This window comes from Gracilinanus agilis, chromosome 1 (assembly GCF_016433145.1).
Source record: "Gracilinanus agilis isolate LMUSP501 chromosome 1, AgileGrace, whole genome shotgun sequence".
In the NCBI taxonomy this organism is placed as follows: Eukaryota; Metazoa; Chordata; class Mammalia; order Didelphimorphia; family Didelphidae; genus Gracilinanus; species Gracilinanus agilis.
In genome coordinates, this window is record NC_058130.1 from 204,478,568 (window position 1) to 204,495,050 (window position 16,483).

The 16,483-nt window shown below is 37.6% G+C and overlaps 1 protein-coding gene across 1 annotated transcript in view; it reads left to right on the forward strand.

Annotated features, from left to right (window-relative positions):
- Window positions 1-16,483, forward strand: part of RNF216 (ring finger protein 216) — a 125,199-nt gene that overhangs the window by 43,952 nt on the left and 64,764 nt on the right. Inside the window, exons 11-12 of the mRNA XM_044659929.1 lie at window positions 749-897; window positions 1,794-1,872. Of these exons, the coding sequence (XP_044515864.1) occupies window positions 749-897; window positions 1,794-1,872 (228 nt within the window). The remainder of the gene's footprint in view (window positions 1-748; window positions 898-1,793; window positions 1,873-16,483) is intronic.

Sequence of the window (16,483 nt, forward strand, 5' to 3'; positions counted from 1 at the left end):
TTGTCTGCAGGGCTCTTGGTCCTGAGAGAAAGTGAAAATACATTTTCAATAAACAGGATCCTTCTGTAAGGACCAGTCCTCTAAAACTCACTGCCCACTTCCATCTTTTTTTATAAAGGACAGATGCCTAGTTGGCACCTAGAACAGAGCTCCCAAAAACTTTATAAACTGTTTATATTTTCTACTCATGTACCTGAAAGTGCCAAATACGTTGATGTTTATTCTGTAGGTGTTTTCCAAATATTTTTGGTTGGATTATGATGCGTGACAGCTTTGTATAGTGTCTCATTTTTTACACAAACTCATATTCATGTGCTTGAGCATAATATGGGAAAGGATATTGGGTTTTTTGTTGCAGTTCTTTATATAGTTATAAAGTACTGTTTTAAGAATCAGAGCAAATTAACAGAGATACTTAGTTACTTTTGAGTCCAAGTTTTTTTTGTACAAGGGCTCATTATCAGTGCTGTGGGTTATTTAGACCTTTTGTGTCTCCCTCTTTTCTACTGCTTCATGTTTGGCTCTTTTACTCTTTTTAAAAAATATACCTTTTCTAGGGGCCAGATGGGAGAAACAAAAAGAAGAAATGAAATAAAATTTTGATAAGATTTAGGGGGAGGAGGAGATTGAAACACCAAATGAATGTGTTTTAGAAATGTCTATGAATTTCATTAATTCTCTCTTCATTGCCTCCATTGTCATTTTTAATAAAACCATTTCCCTATTTTTCCTTACATTACCATTATAGTCAGAGCTCAGCTGTATGGAAGCCAGCTGCACATGTTCATTCCCAACCAGTGAACTGGAGAAGGTGTTGCCAGAAACCATCCTACGGAAGTATTATGAGCGAAAAGCTGAAGAAGAAGTAGCTGCAGCCTGTGCAGATGAACTGGTCAGGTGAGTTCACACAATCCCCTGGGTTTGATCTAGACCTGGGGCCATTCCTTTGCCATCCTGATACCTGGCCATTTTTAGACAGAAGGAAGTACCTATTTTCAGGTTCTTTTACCTTTGCCTTAGCCTTCATGAAACAAAAAAGATAAAATATATTTGAAAAGAAAGACACAATTTTTGTTTGAGGATGCTTTTTATTGACTTTTTATTTTGCTTCCCCAACATTTCACTGTCTCATAGCTGGGGAGCCAAGGCATCAGGAGCTTCCCCATGCCTGACTTTCCAGGCTTTGGCCAGGCTAGGACCCTAAGCTTGGAGTAATGCCCTCCACTCCTCTGCCTCTTCATTCAAGGTTCAGCTTAATTTTTCCTCTTCTTTAGAATGCTTTCCTTGATTCCATTAGTTCATGCTTAAGCTCTATCCCTCCAGTGATCTCATATATACAAGCATACACTCCCCCTTTTTCCTTCCCTCCTCCACTCTCTCCACACACACACACACACACACGTATATACATATACATATACACATGTACCACATATGTAGTTTGTTTTGTGTATCTATATAGTTACTGTCATATGATAGATAGCCTATTTATTTGTTAAATTCTCCAAATAATATTTAAGCCCTTGGAGGTTAGGGACTTTTTTGTTTTGTCTTTATATCTCCTGCCCTTGGCACAGTGCTGGGAAGCTTAATTGCTAATTGGATCAGACTGGACTGACCTAAGAAACAAAGGGTAACAGGTGAACTAGGGTATGTGAACTATGCACACGTCAATAGTCATCCTGTTCAGCCCTCAAATTTATGGGCATAATGAAGCTAAATGAAACTCAGTCTGTATTATGAACTATATATAAATTGTGAGCATATATTCATTATGATCTTTTGGACTTCAGGTGTCCCTTCTGTAACTTCCCAGCTCTTTTGGACAATGAAGTGAAGTGGTTCAGTTGTCCCAATCCTCGTTGCAGAAAGGTAGGGGAACTGATCTTTTCCTAGAAACATAACTTATTATTACTTTAAAGCCAAGACAATTGTCTTCCACCCTGACCCTTGCGATTGACTGTCTGGTGGGCAGACATGAAAGGAAATGCAATCCTTTTCAGTACACCAAATGAAGAATTTGTACTTTGTAAAAGTTTAGCTAGAAGTATGGACCATGTGGAGCATTTCACTCATAAGTCAGTAAGATTTGGCTTTTGTTGTAAATGCTAACATTGTAATGTCAAATGTGCAGGTTTTAGTTACTTTTGTTTTTCTATTTCAAGAAAGGCATTCTGCCATAGTGATAGCATTTATCTCCTCCCTACTTCAAAGCCCAAATGATAGCTCTAGTTTTCATAAACTCTTGGAAAATTTATTCAGTCTTGGCATCAAGAATCTGGTGATGACTGTCATGAATTTTTTATTGCTTCCTATAGATTGTTAGCTTAAAAGTCTAGCCATAGCTTTTGAAAAATTTGAGTAAGATTAATTTATTGGATGAGAAGTGAACAAGCTATTCATCTCTAACAATTTCTCTCTGCCTTATGCTCTAGCCTCCCATGTAAATTAAGACATCGTAAGAATTCTCAAGAAAATCATGTGAAACTTTTGCTATGACTTGCTTAGTATAACTTGTGTGCGTGACAGCTCTTGGAAACAGGGGGGAATTTTGAGGGGGAGGTGTAGTTAGGAGAATTACATAATTACATTGATTAATTTTAGCCAGGAAAACTTGTAAGTCAGTGAGGTGGAAAAATTAAGCTTTTCTTAATCTGTTTTTATTAGTTGTATGACCCAAATATGTTCTTATCTGAACTAGGATCAAAGAGTTCTTCATAGGGTTATGAAATGGGGATGTATATATTTATATAGGTAGGGATTAGTCACCAATATTTGTAATTCATTATGTTCTTTTCCTCCATTTCTAATTCATTGTTACTACAGATAATTTTTTTAATTAGCAGGATTATTGGATGGTTTAAATTATGTATTTGGTTCATCAATTTGTTTCTAATATTATATTCCAAAGTAGCATATCCAAAGGTAGATATATTATTCTTCCCTGAAAATTTTTATGATTCAAATTTTTTAAAAATCCATTTGTAATTGTTTAGATGGGTAGATAAACTAATGGAAGGAGCTATGTTGGAAGAAAACATTTGACTTAACTCATCTTTACTTGTGAGCATAGTGGAAGGGAAAATACCACTGGGTGGCAGTAGCACTCTATGTCTAAAGGGGAATATTTTCTGTTTTGTTTAGTTATTGGGCATTTTTTAAGTATTCATGCCATCAAAACACTGGCATGTAAGCAGAATTGACAAAATGCTTTTGGGCAAAACACTAAAACAAGTAGTTATGTGCATTCAGAATTTTACATCAAAGATATCATCATTCTCATGGCATATGTTTTTACCTTCCTTTTACATGGCATAAATTTTGCTCTATATACTCTTCTTCAGCAAGATGCTTAGGCTAACTGTTAATCCTTGAGGATTCGTAGTGTTTCAGAAATGAGCCCCAAACTGATTTTGCCTATATGATGAGATTGACTATCTTTTTTTTTTCTTGAAGAAGTACTCTTCTGCCAGGTTTCTAGTAACTTGTCAATGTCTGATGAGTAGCTCCTATTAATGAATATCCAGAAGAGAGTCTGAACAATTGGAAACCTTCCCCTGAAATCCCAGAAGAAAGAAATGTTGTATTCTTGATGAGATAGGAAGAGAGTCTTTGTTTCCTACCTATGATAGAATTCTTTTGTTAGGATCCTGGGATAATTAAAGTTAAAGTTAAAGAATTCAGTAGTTCCTTTTTTACTAAGGGTTGGCTTTTTGGGGAGGGATTGAATGGATGATTGCTAGGGTCATTAGGAAATTTGAAGGTGATGTCTCTGGCAACTGAAAAAAATTAGAAATTACTCTTGTTGAGTCTTTCTTCCTAAAGGACTGTGGTTTTAATAGGTAAACTCAAGAGATGATATTGGTAGAAATTTTAGGAGTAATGAGCTAGAGTAAAAGCTTAAAGGCCAATGAAACAAATACATAAAAAAGAATATTCAATAATAGACATTTTAAGCAGAGCAGTTGTGAAGATGTTCAGCTACTCATCTCATGGCTTCGTCTTGCATTTAAGGTGTGGATGCTTTGATATAACCACACACTCTTACCCTGTTAACCATTTATATACATATTTGTTTATTTTCTCTCCCCTACTCTTCACTCTTCTTCCCCATTCTATCCCTTCTAAGATACCATGATGCATTTCCCCCAACAGCAGTTGAAATGTAACTGATATTAACATCTGTAATAGGCAGATCTGTGTTGAAAAGAAGACATCTTCAGCATCCCACAGTAACTGAATGGACTCGTGAAGAGCATTTAAATGAATCTGCACCAGCTGTCAGTGCCAGTTTGGCTCCAGCTGTGTTAACTGAAGTTTAGAACTAATTTGAAGCCTAGCCAATCAACTGACTGCCATAAAAAGCGTATATCTACATTTACAGAGAATCATTAAGGTTGTGATCCTTTTGTTTACCACTATGTTGGGGCCGTTTATATAGGTCAAACCATTGCATCCTAATTCATCATGGCCTCCTGAGCTCTGGATAATAGGGATTCTACCATTTTATCTTTGTAGAGGTCAAGACTTAACATTGTCTGATTTAGTAGAAGAGCATAAAGGAGCAGATTTCCAGTGTTGCAAAATTCAAGTGAACAACAAAAGAATTAGAGTAGTCTTTTAGAGTTATAATGAAATTTAACCTGTATAATGCAAAAGAGGTTGCCACATCTAGATTAGATTAGCTTTTAAGGTTAAGTCCACTCATATTATAGATGTCTTTCCATTATATCCTAAACTATGCCATAAAGGTTCTCTGCACTGTTTCTTTTAAGTTTTCTTCGTTTCAAATTCTTTCCAAGAGTAATTGTGATTATATTACAGAATTTTACCTCAGCTTTATGAACTGTACTCAGTGAAATATGTCCTTGCTTTCCAGTGTCTCTTATTGCCCCTGTTTATCAGCTTCCAGTTGTTTTTTTGTTCCCATATTAAGAAAGGACAGCTAATCTATTTGCCTTTACAGAGGCCCTTATCCCATTGGAGGATTTCAGTTTATTATCCCCTTGATAAAAAATATACCATGTTAAATGCTCTGGGTATAATTTGTAGGGTTGAAATTTTTTTCTATTTTAAGAACAGTAACAGGAAAAATACTGGTAAACCTTTGGTTTTGCATCCTTAAAAACATATTTCGGGGCAGCTGGGTAGCTCAGTGGATTGAGAGCCAGGCCTAGAGACTGGAGGTCCTAGGTTCAAATCCGGCCTCAGACACTTCCCAGCTGTGTGACCCTGGGCAAGTCACTTGACCCCCATTGCCTACCCTTACCACTCTTCCACCTATAAGTCAATACACAGAAGTTAAGGGTTTAAAATAAAAAAAAACATATTTCTTGTGAAAATGAAATAAATACTGCATTTGACATAGTTGAGTTTGATTGTATATGTCATATTTCAGTTTTTGTGAACATGTTATCTTCCTTATTAAACTCTTAAGAGTAGGCACCAAATCATATTCAGCTTTGTTTCTCAGCACCTAGCACAATACCAGACTGCTCTGCCCTGTCCAGAACTAAATGGACTCAGTGGGTGCAGGCTCTCCATTGTAACAATACAGCCCTTTCCCTTCCCTGATCCAGCTCCCACTACTCTAGGCCATATGATGACACCCTAGCCCTATTAGGAGGCAGTGAGCAAAGTCTCCAGGCCCACCCCCTCCTTCTTGAAGCAAGGGGTATCTATGTCCAAATCTGATCTCTGACACATATTGACTCTGAGACTCCAGGAAAATCACTTAATTTCTCAGTGTTCCAGGTAACCCTCTAAGGGCAAACCTTATAGAGAAGATGCTTAAATTGGTAGCAATAGTTTCCCCAGCTGTCCCTACTAAGGAAATCACAGGTTCAGTCTCTAGCCTTTCCTTTAGCGTTTAAGTATTAACTTGTGTGGTGCAAACTAAAATGCTATAAGAATTCTGAGACAGAAGAGCACAAACACGGACATCTTTGAAGTTCCTTTCACCAGAGTAGCCAAGTCATTACCTTAAAAGTGTTAATCTACTCAAGAAAGCCCTTCAGGAAGGAAATAAGTTTACTCATCAGTAACCCTGGTTTTCTGATCTAAAGATCCGTCAGCATTGTCTGTCCAACCTTCTGTACTTTAGAGGGTATAGATTTTTACATTTTATTTCAAGAAAAAGCAAGGTTTTTTATGAGAAGTGACAATTCATTTGCCCTTTAGGAAATAGTAACCACATATATTGACACCACCTTGAACAACTTTAACCTGAATGGTTCTTAACTTCTCCAAGTACATAGAAGTGTTCTAGGTGACCTTGGGGAGGAAAACAGTAGTAGCAAGTTAAATAATATATCTTCTTGATGTTACTTTCCCATTGCTCAGTTTCTCTTACTTACTGCTTGTCCCCTAAAGAAGTGAACAAATGAAACATGCTGAGGATCCGTATTCTCCATTGCTGCTTTACTCTTGTCCTTTCCTTTTCCTATCACCACCCATGGGATGGTTAAGGGACCTGTCAAAATTGGGATCTGGTGGAGTGTGTGGTAAATCTTATAAGAAATTCAGCAGGAGTTACAACAGAATGGTAGAATGCAAGATTTATTGCCATGACTCATTCATGATTTTAGGAGGGTCAGGGTTGATGTTTTAGAACAGTCTCAGCTGTCTCTGAACATGAATGTTATCCTTCCTCCCTCCAAAGTCCAGCTTCACACTTTGCCTGCCTTTTGTTGCCAATAACAATTCCAAGAGCTGATGTCTTATTGGCAGAGATCATACCTTCCCACACCATCTTTTCTATCACTGCTTTTAGAATCCACATAGAGTACTTAGAGGAATAACCTCTTTGTGGGATTTAGAAGAGACTTATGTGAGCACTTTATTAAAATAGAAACTCCCACCCCCAGCAGTCAGAGATTTTTGGCCATTGCTTAGCTTCTGACAGGCCCATCCCTGATTGACCTTGCACACAGGCTTTTTTTTTTTTAGCAGTTGGATGGGTCATTTAATGGAGCCTTATTGCTGTGGCCAGGGTGAGAGTTCCATTGTTTCTCAAAACCACATGTCCTTTGTTTAGTTTCCATTCTTTTCCATTGCATTGCATATTATTATTGTAATTTAATATTTGTCCTTGGGTACTGGTATGTGCCTATTTTCCCATTGATAAGAGGATGCAATAAAAAGTGTTAAATTCATTCCTGTAGTTTAAAAAAATTATAACTGCTAATTATGTTCCTTTCAAACACATTTTTAAAATGTGTTTCCCTTGTAGGTAAATTGTATGTCTGGGTGCCTGCAGAATTATCCCATATGTGTATATGTTTGAAATTATTCTTTATGTATGTATTCTGAGTGGAGAATAGGGTTACCCTTTTTTTGCAGCCTCAGCACAAAACACTGCAGAATTTCCAGGCAGTAGAAAGATGGGAATCTGAAATAGAAACTGTTGCTATGGTAATAATACATGCATGAAGCAACTTGTATCCCTTTGGGTGTCTGTGTAAGAAAGAAGGAATGTGGAGAGAGGAAAGAGCAAAAGTATGCTATATGGCAGCTCACCACATTAAGCATGGTTATTTCACAGCTTGAACTAACCTGGTACTAAGTTGAAAGTTTGGTGGGTTTTTTCATTTTTTGTTTGAATACAAAGTCACTTTTAAAATGGTAAATGGTGAATAGTAACTGAGAGATCAAGGTTTCAGGCATTTCTGAAGACATACCTAGCCTTTTGCTCTTAAAGAAGGTGCCCTTTCCACCAGCAGTGAGATAGAGTTGAGAGAATAAATAGGATCTCTGCCTAACTTTTCATCCCTGAAGTAGTTTGTGCTGATTTCACAGACCCATAGTTAGAGCATGAAGAATATATACCAGTACTCTGTGATCAATGCTACTGTTCATAATAAACCTGGCCCTTAGGTTCTGTCAGATCCATCTCAGATTCACCAGACCTAAGAAACCAATTTCTTGAAACTGAATCATACTAGTATGCTCTCTTGCTAAGCTATAGTGCCCTAATATTTATGTGAGTGGTACAGAGTTAAAACTCAGTGTTGTAAATTAGCATAATGGTTAAAAACAAGAAGCAGCAAGTTCACTAAGGTCACAGCCAAGGTAATAATAATCTTGGAGGTGGAGCAGAACATGCAGATTGTATAAAACAAAAGCACCAGTTTTATGCCAGCCCAACCAAAGGTATAGTAAGAGTTACAGAGTATTGTTGTTGTATGAGTCCCAGCACTGTCATTTTTTAAAAGGAAGATGAATACCAACAAATGTGTAGTTTATTATATTGGTTAGACCCATTACCCAAAGAGAAATGTTGAAAACTTGATGAGCTTTCAGAGAAGAGCCATAAAAAGGCTGAAAAATAAGAGCTATATGATGATATAGGGAACTTATAGTAAGGAGATTCCATCTACCAATACAGATTTTAGAAACAAGTTGCCTACAGCTCCTGAAAAGTCATTTGGATTTACCCCAGGTCACAAAATTAATATAGAATGTCAGATTTTTTTTCACTCAGGTGTTAGGGCTCCACATACTACCCTGTTCTCTTTCTCTTTGAAGTAACTAAATAAATCTTTGTCTTTAAAAGGGTTCTTAGAGGGCAGCTGGGTAGCTCAGTGGATTGTGAGCCAGACCTTGAGACGGAAGGTCCTAGGTTCAAATCTGGCCTCAGACACTTCCCAGCTGTCTGATCCTGGGCAAGTCACTTGACCCCCATTGCCTAGCCCTTACCACTCTTCTGCCCTGGAGCCAATACACAGTATTGACTCCAAGACAGATGGTAAGGGTTTAAAAAAGGGGGGGGGGCGGTCTTACACAAAGCCCAATCACTAGGCAATTTCTATTTGCATTAGAGACAGTCAAGAGAAAGCCAAAATAGCCTGTTTATGAAGATCCCAAGAAAGCTTTCCAGATAGTGAGATATGATCATAGAGTCAGTAGGGACTTCAATGGTCCAACCTCGTTTTGCAGATCAGGAAACAGTAACAGACATTTAATGAATTGCCCAAGGTTGCATAGGTTTGTTTTTTAAATAAATTTTGATTTTTTTTTTACACCATCATAGCTTACCCCAGTATCCATCCACCTCCTCCTCACTGAGAGCTTTTCTGAGAAAATAGAATGTTTTTAAGGACATAATTAGAAAAAGAGGAGGAAAAAATTAGTACAGTCAATTTTACATTTCAAAGTCCAAAAACATCTGTAAATGGCAACACCTTTGGCCTTTTCCACCTCTATGAATGGGTTGAATAAGTACTGAGTGATGGAGGCAGGATTAGAAATGCTCTGGTTCTAAATATACCATTCTTTGCACTATTACTTTTTAAATCTTATTTTCCCCCAATTATATGTAAAAAACAGTTTCCAGCATTTTTCTTTTTCTTTTTTTTTTTTAAACCCTTACCTTCTGTCTTGGAGTCAATACTGTGTTTGGCTCCAAGGCAGAAGAGTGGTAAGGGTAGGCAATGGGGGTCAAGTGACTTGCCCAGGGTCACACAGCTGGGAAGTGTCTGAGGCCAGATTTGAACCTAGGACCTCCCATCTCTAGGCCTGGCTCTCAATCCACTGAGCTATCCAGCTGCCCCCCTCCAACATTTTTCAAAGAGTACTGAGTCTCGAATTCTCTCCCTCCCTCCTCTCCCTCAGACCCCCTCCATCCTTGTTGAGATCGAAAGCAATCTTAAGTAGATTTTACCTATGCAATCATGTAAAAGATTTTTTCCATATTAATCCTTTTGTGGATGGAAACAAATAAACAAAAAAGAACAAAAGTGAAAAGGTTTTTTTTAGTCTGGATTCAGACTCTGTCATTTTTTTTCTCTGGAAGCAGATGGCATTTTTTTCTCATGAGTCCTTTGGGATAGTTTTGGATCACTGTATTGCTGAGAATAGCTAAATTATTCATTTGTTCATTTTACAGTATTCCTGTTTCTGTGTACAGTGTTCTCCTGGTTCTACTTATTTCACTCTGGTTTAGTTCATCTAACTCTTTCCAGGTTCTTCTGCACTTCTTCTTCTTGTCATTTCTAATAGCACAATAGTATATCATAACAATCATGTACTGTAACTTAATCAGCCATTCCCCAATTGATGGGTATCCTCTCACTTTCCAATTCTTTGCCCCCACAAAAAGAGCTGTTTTAAATATTTTCATATGTATAAGTCTTTCTCATTTTTGTTTTTTATAATTTGAGGATATAAATCTAATAATAGGATTACTGCATCAAAGGGTATGTACTATTTTATAGCTCTTTGGGCATAGGTCCAAATTGTTCTCTAGAATGATTGAATAATTTCACAACTCCTCCAGCAATACATTCATGTCTCAATTTTCCCACATCCTCTCCAAGTTTTGTCATTTTCCTTTTCTGACATAATAGCCAATCTGATAGATGTGGGGTGGTACTTCAGAGTTGTTTTAATTTTCATTTCTCTATTAATGAGTTAGAGAATTTTTTTGCATGACTGTAGAGAGCTTTAATTAGTTTATTTGAGAACTGCCTATTCATACATATCCTTTAACCATTTATCAGTTGGGGAATGACTTGTATTCTTATATATTTGATTTATTTCTCTTTATATTTGAGAAATGAGGCCTTTATTAGAGACTAATAAAAAATTTGCTCAGTTATGATTACTGTGTAATACTCTCCATCCTGTTTCTCCCTTTGGGTTCTAACCCCCCCCTTTGTCCTTTTTTCTATGTCCGCACCCCCCCTAATTCTCTTATCCCCTTCCCCTTCTACTATCCTATAGGATAAGATAGATTTCTGTAACCAATTGACTATATTATTCTTCCCATGTTGAATCAATTCTGATAAGAGTAGGGTTCACATACTCCCCTCCCCACCTCCCTCATCTTCCCCTTCACTGTAAAAGCTCTTCCATGCCTCTCTTTTATGTGAGATAATTTACTCCATTCTATTTTTCCTTCTCCTTCCTCCCAATGCATTCCTCTTTCTCATGTCTTGATTTAATTTTATTTTTTATATCATCCCATCATATTCAGCTCACACCTTTGTGTCAAGATTTTGAAAGTTGTTTATCCTTACAATATTGTTGTCTATATAAATTGTTACCCTGGTTTTACTCACTCTACTCTGTATCAGTCATGTAAGTCTTCCCAGGTTTCTCTGAAACCATCCCTTTCATCATTTTTAACAGCATAGTGATGTTCCAGTAATGGAATTCATAGACCATAATTTTTTCAACAGCTCTTTAATTGCTGGGTTCCGTCTTGGGCACCATTAAGAAAAAAACAACAGATGTTATAAATATATGTGTACATATGAGTCCCTCTCCTCTTTCTTTGATTTCTTTGGGGTAAAGGCTTACTAGTAATATTGCCATGTCAGAGGTTCAGTTATTTTTGCTACATAATTCCAAATGGCTTTCAAGAATGGTTGGACCCAGAACAATTTACAACTTCACCAATAGTGAATTAATGTACCTGTTTTCCCACAGCCCCTTTAAAATTTGTCATTTTTGTGTCTTTTCAGTGTGATGGGTATAAATGGAACCTTGGAATTGCTTTAATAAGCATTTCTTTAATAGTGATTTGGTTTTTTTTATGTTTGTTAACATCTTAATTTCTTCCTTTGAAAACTACTTGTACATGTCCTTTGACCATTTAGCAATTGGGGAATAACTGCCATCACATTTCATAGTGATATGAAAAAAGATTATGGAATCTTTCTCTGGAGGTCTTTAAAAAATGATAGCTTCTCATCTTTCTGTGTTCATTTGTATTTCCCAGTCTCCATAGTATTAGATTAGATGGCCCTCCAAAGAACTTTCTAGCCTAAGAGGTAGGGGATGGGGTGTGGGATTGGGTGTGATTGTTAGATGTTCAAACTGATGTTCAGGTTTATTTTCAAAGAAAGAATCAGAGATACTGAGCAAATTCCTCAGGCTTCATGAAAGCATTTATCAGTTTTGTTTGTTCTCAAGACCATAGAATAGAGACATTTTAGGTTTCAAAAACTTCTTGCTACCAAGAATCTAATCTAGAATTCTAGTCCTTAGAGAAACAGAATTTACCTTTCTCATCTCTTTGACTATTCATCTTCCCTTTGCTTGTCTTCTACTCTTCAATCAGCATTCTGGTTTTAAAACAACTTCCTCCTCTGTGCCTCTAGCCATGGTATTCCTCAAGGTCAGAACCTTTAGGGCAGGGGTATGGCTCTTTTGAGGGCCAGATATGGCTCTTTCTACAGGAGCCATAAAGTCAATTTTTTTTCAGACGCTGTTACAGGAGCGCACTGTGAGCACCGTACGGCTCTCACGAAATTACATTTTAAAAAATGTGGCGTTTATGGCTCTCACGGCCAAAAAGGTTGCCGACCCCTGCTTTAGGGTCTTCTACCTGACTTTATTTCCTTATTTTCTTTGAGTTAAGACTAATATAACTTTTAGTTTCTGTCTCTGAAAAATTATAATCCCTGCTTCACAAATCCTTTCCTTCCTACTCTTCCTTTCAGACTCAGACATTCCTGGGGGATGGAGTATATCAAAGCACTGTGATAAGCAATTTACATATATTTCATTTATCCTCAAAACAGTCTTGTTAACAGGTGCTGTTAATATCTCCATTTTACATTTGAAGAAACTGATTACATAGCTAGTAAGTGTTGAGAGACAAGATTCGAACTCTGGTCTTACTGACTCCAAGTCCAGGACTCTATAACAGGAACCTGAGGAGAGATGAAGAGACTTTTCTTCTGCTTTCACCAATTCTTCCTTCTCATGAGGCAGACTTCAGGCACTGATCTCCACTAATGAAGACAAAAGTCCCATACAACTGGGCTTTGGTGCTCAGGTTATAGTCCTTCCTTTCAAAGGTCACCTGGGAGAAGGCCAAAACCTGTAACTATACTATATGAATTAAAACATCAGTGCTTTAAAATAATTGTGATTTTCTTGGCATCCCAGATTAGCAACTTTTGGTGCCCTTGAAACTGAAATAAAATGCATATTAACAGTACATATAGTAGACAGTGCACTGTACAAAGCATCACTTGGGAGCATATGACAGTGACATCATGCCTAACTGCATACAGAATATGCATGCTTTGGTCTTTTTTTTTTTTTTTAAACCCTTACCTTCTGTCTTAGAATCAAAAGTGTCAGTTCCAGGACAGAAGAGTGGGAAGGACTAGGCAGTTGGGTTAAATGACTTGCCCAGGTCATAAAGCTAGGAAGTGTCCCAGGCCAGATTTGAACCCAGGACCTCCTGTCTCCAGATCTGGCTCTCTAGCTACTGTGCCACCTAGCTGCCATCTGATTAGGTTTTGCTTGTACATACTCTGGTCAGTCATAACCAAGATATGACCCATATTTTTACTGTCTTCTTTCACAGATGGGAAAATTAGTAGATAAGTTCCAAAGGCTTGCTGGTATTTATGTGTTCCACATTTGTAGAATGCATTAGTAATATTTTTCTTTGTACATATCATCTTGATGACATCTGCAGCCATCTTAGGCCAATAAAATTAGTTTCTTGCCAACTCTATGGTCCCTTCTTGTCCTGTATGCTCAAAGGTATTCTTATTGGTCCTTATTCCAGGCATTGAATAAATAGTTACTTGAACATATATTCTGTAGTAGGTACCAAAGGGAGTGCAGAAGTATATATATTCTCTGTATCCTGTGGAAACATAATCTGGGGGGTGGGGGTTGCAGAAAAACTACAAAGTACAATCAATGATGTCACATGAAGAGTGAAGTTTTAATTATCATTAATCTCCTTCTATGTGCTAACACTGTCCTAGATGCTGAGGAAACAAAGATTTTTCCAGTGAAATAGTCTATGGCATTGTAAGTAAATACTGGAAGACTTTAGAATATGGAGAGGTCACTTCTGGCTAGGGCCATCAGGGAAGGCTTCCCAGAAGAGTTAGGCCTTAGAGATTCAATACAGTGGCGTAGACATGGTAAAGGAACATTCTGGATCCAAAGTATGTCATGAACAAAGGCATAGAGACAGGGCATAGAGATGAATTGTGTTTAGGACAGTGATAGTCAGACTACAGCCTGAGGGCCAGATGCGGTCCCCTGAAATGTTCTATCCAGCTGCAGGACATTATTCCTAATCTGAAGAATACAATGAGTAGGATGCAATACAATGAAACTTCAAAAGAGTTGCCTTAGAAACAGACTGACAGATGAGCATTTCCTTTCCTTTGGCCCCCTCTTTTAAAAGTTTGCCCATCACTGGACTAGGAAATTCTAAGTAGACAATACTGTGTTAGACTCTGACAAAACAGAGTTTGTGTAGAGGAAACATGGAAGATGAAACTTGGAAAAGTAGGTGGAAAACAGATGGTCAAAGGTTTTGGATGTCAGGTTAAGTAATTTGGACTTCATATTTTTTATTTTTTGTTGCATTTTAGGAACTCTTGTTAGGTAGCAGCTTACAAGGTCGTTTAGAACAGGAAGAGATGTGGAAATACAAAATCCAGGACAATCAGCAAGCATTCATTAAGGATCTACTGTGTGCCAGCAACCACCAAGTACTGGAGATAAATAGAAAGGGAAAATATAGTTCTTGCTCTCAAGGAGCTCCACAGTTTGAGTCATAGATCACTATACACAGATAACAAATCACTATATACAGATATATACAAGATTAAGTGTGGCAGCTCTGTGATATAATGAATAAAGTACTGAGCCTGGAGTCAGGAAGACCTGAGTTCAAATCTAACCTCAGATACTTAATTAGCTATGGGACCCTAAGTAAGTCACTTAACATCTCCCTCAGTTTCCATGTCTATAAAATGGGGATAATAACAGCACCTAACTTGTAGGGTTTTTTGTGAGGATCAATTAAGACAATATTTTTAAAACATTTAGCACAGTGCTTGGCACATAATTGGTACAAATGCTTCTTCACTTCTTTTTCCTTCCCTATCCTAAATTGATGATAATTAACAGATTATTTGTGCACTAGCATTAAGGAAGATCTGGAAAGGCTTTTTGTAGAAAGTAGGATATATTCGGGGAGAGTCTTGGAGTAACTTGGTAATTTTTTTTTTTTAATTCTTACCTTCTGCCTTAGAACCAATACTGTATATTGGTTCTAAGGCAGAAGAGTGGTAAGGGCTAGGCAATAGGGGTTAAGTGACTTACCCAGGGTCACACAGCTGGGAAGTGTCTGAGGCCAGATTTGAACCCGGGACCTCCCATCCCTAGGCCTGGATCTTTATCCATTGAGCCACCTAACTGCCCCATGATGGTGTTTCTATTTTATTTTAACAGCCTTAACCTCTAGGGGCCAGTGATCTGAGGGATCAAAGTAGAGAAATATAAGTCTTTTTAACATTAAATTAATGGTTTAGGAAAAAAGATACATCAGTCAGAGGGTTTCGGGGAAAGAAGGAGGAAGACAAAGAAGAAAACTGCACTCAGGTACATGATTTTTAGGGGCAAACCAGGACCTGGCAAGTGCATCTCTCTGACTCTTAGATTTTCACTTAAGTATGTTATTGAAAAGCATGATTAAAAAAAATACAAGTGGTTCTTAGTGATAACCTTACTGCAGTAAATTGGTGAATACTACTTAGCTTAAATGTCATAGGTGGGTTTTTTTCTTAAAGGTGAAATAAAAGCATTTAGTCCCTTAGAGTTAAGAGTATCATAAGTATCATGTAAATTATTACAGGTTTTTCACCAATCTAGAAAGGTTTGTTTTCTTGTTCAAAAAACATGTTGGACATGCTTAATTTCTCTTTCTTTAGATAAGCTTAATTTCTCTTCTCTCAAATAAGCTTAATTTTCCTAACTCTAATGTGCATATGGAGAATTGCTTATTTCTTCTTTTGCAACATGTTTTCCCAGCTGTTATGGGACCTGTTTTGTCTTCCTGCCTCCAAAAGTCCCTTGGTATTTTGCTGCTGTACCTTGCTCCATAGACCCTATTTGTGTTGTTCTCAGAAATTGTATTTATTGAGATGTAATGGACTCCTTCCTTTGCCCATTGCCTCACAGGAGAAAGGGGCCAAAGACAGTCATTGGCTAAAACAGAAATCTCAATTCTTCCCTAGTGAGATCACTGAACTTTCATCCCAGATTTATTAACTTCCTCATTTCAAAGGTCAGGGATGAGTGCAATATCAAAATCTGCTTCCTGGAGGTGCATGCCCTTGTCCATTTTATTTCACTTCAGCCTCCCTTTTTACACGTCTTTTTGTAAAGATGCCATTTCTATCAAACCAAAGCTTCACTTTTAAAATAAATACAAGAGTTTATAAGTGGGGTGGAAGGAGGGCAACTGAGAGGAGGGAGGAATACATCTGGGAACAGTTTGGGGTTTTTACCTCTTCTTTGGTGAATGCCTGGAGTATACCCGTCCATCCAAATGATGTTGAGGGTAGAATACTCCATTATATTGCTGCCAAAACCACAACAAATAGCAAGTTTCCGTCCTGTCATCTTGCTCAGCTCCCAGGCACTCTGCTGTTGGGCAGGCAATTCATTTTTCTACCATAAAAGGGCAATGAAACTTGTCTGTAGCCTTGGT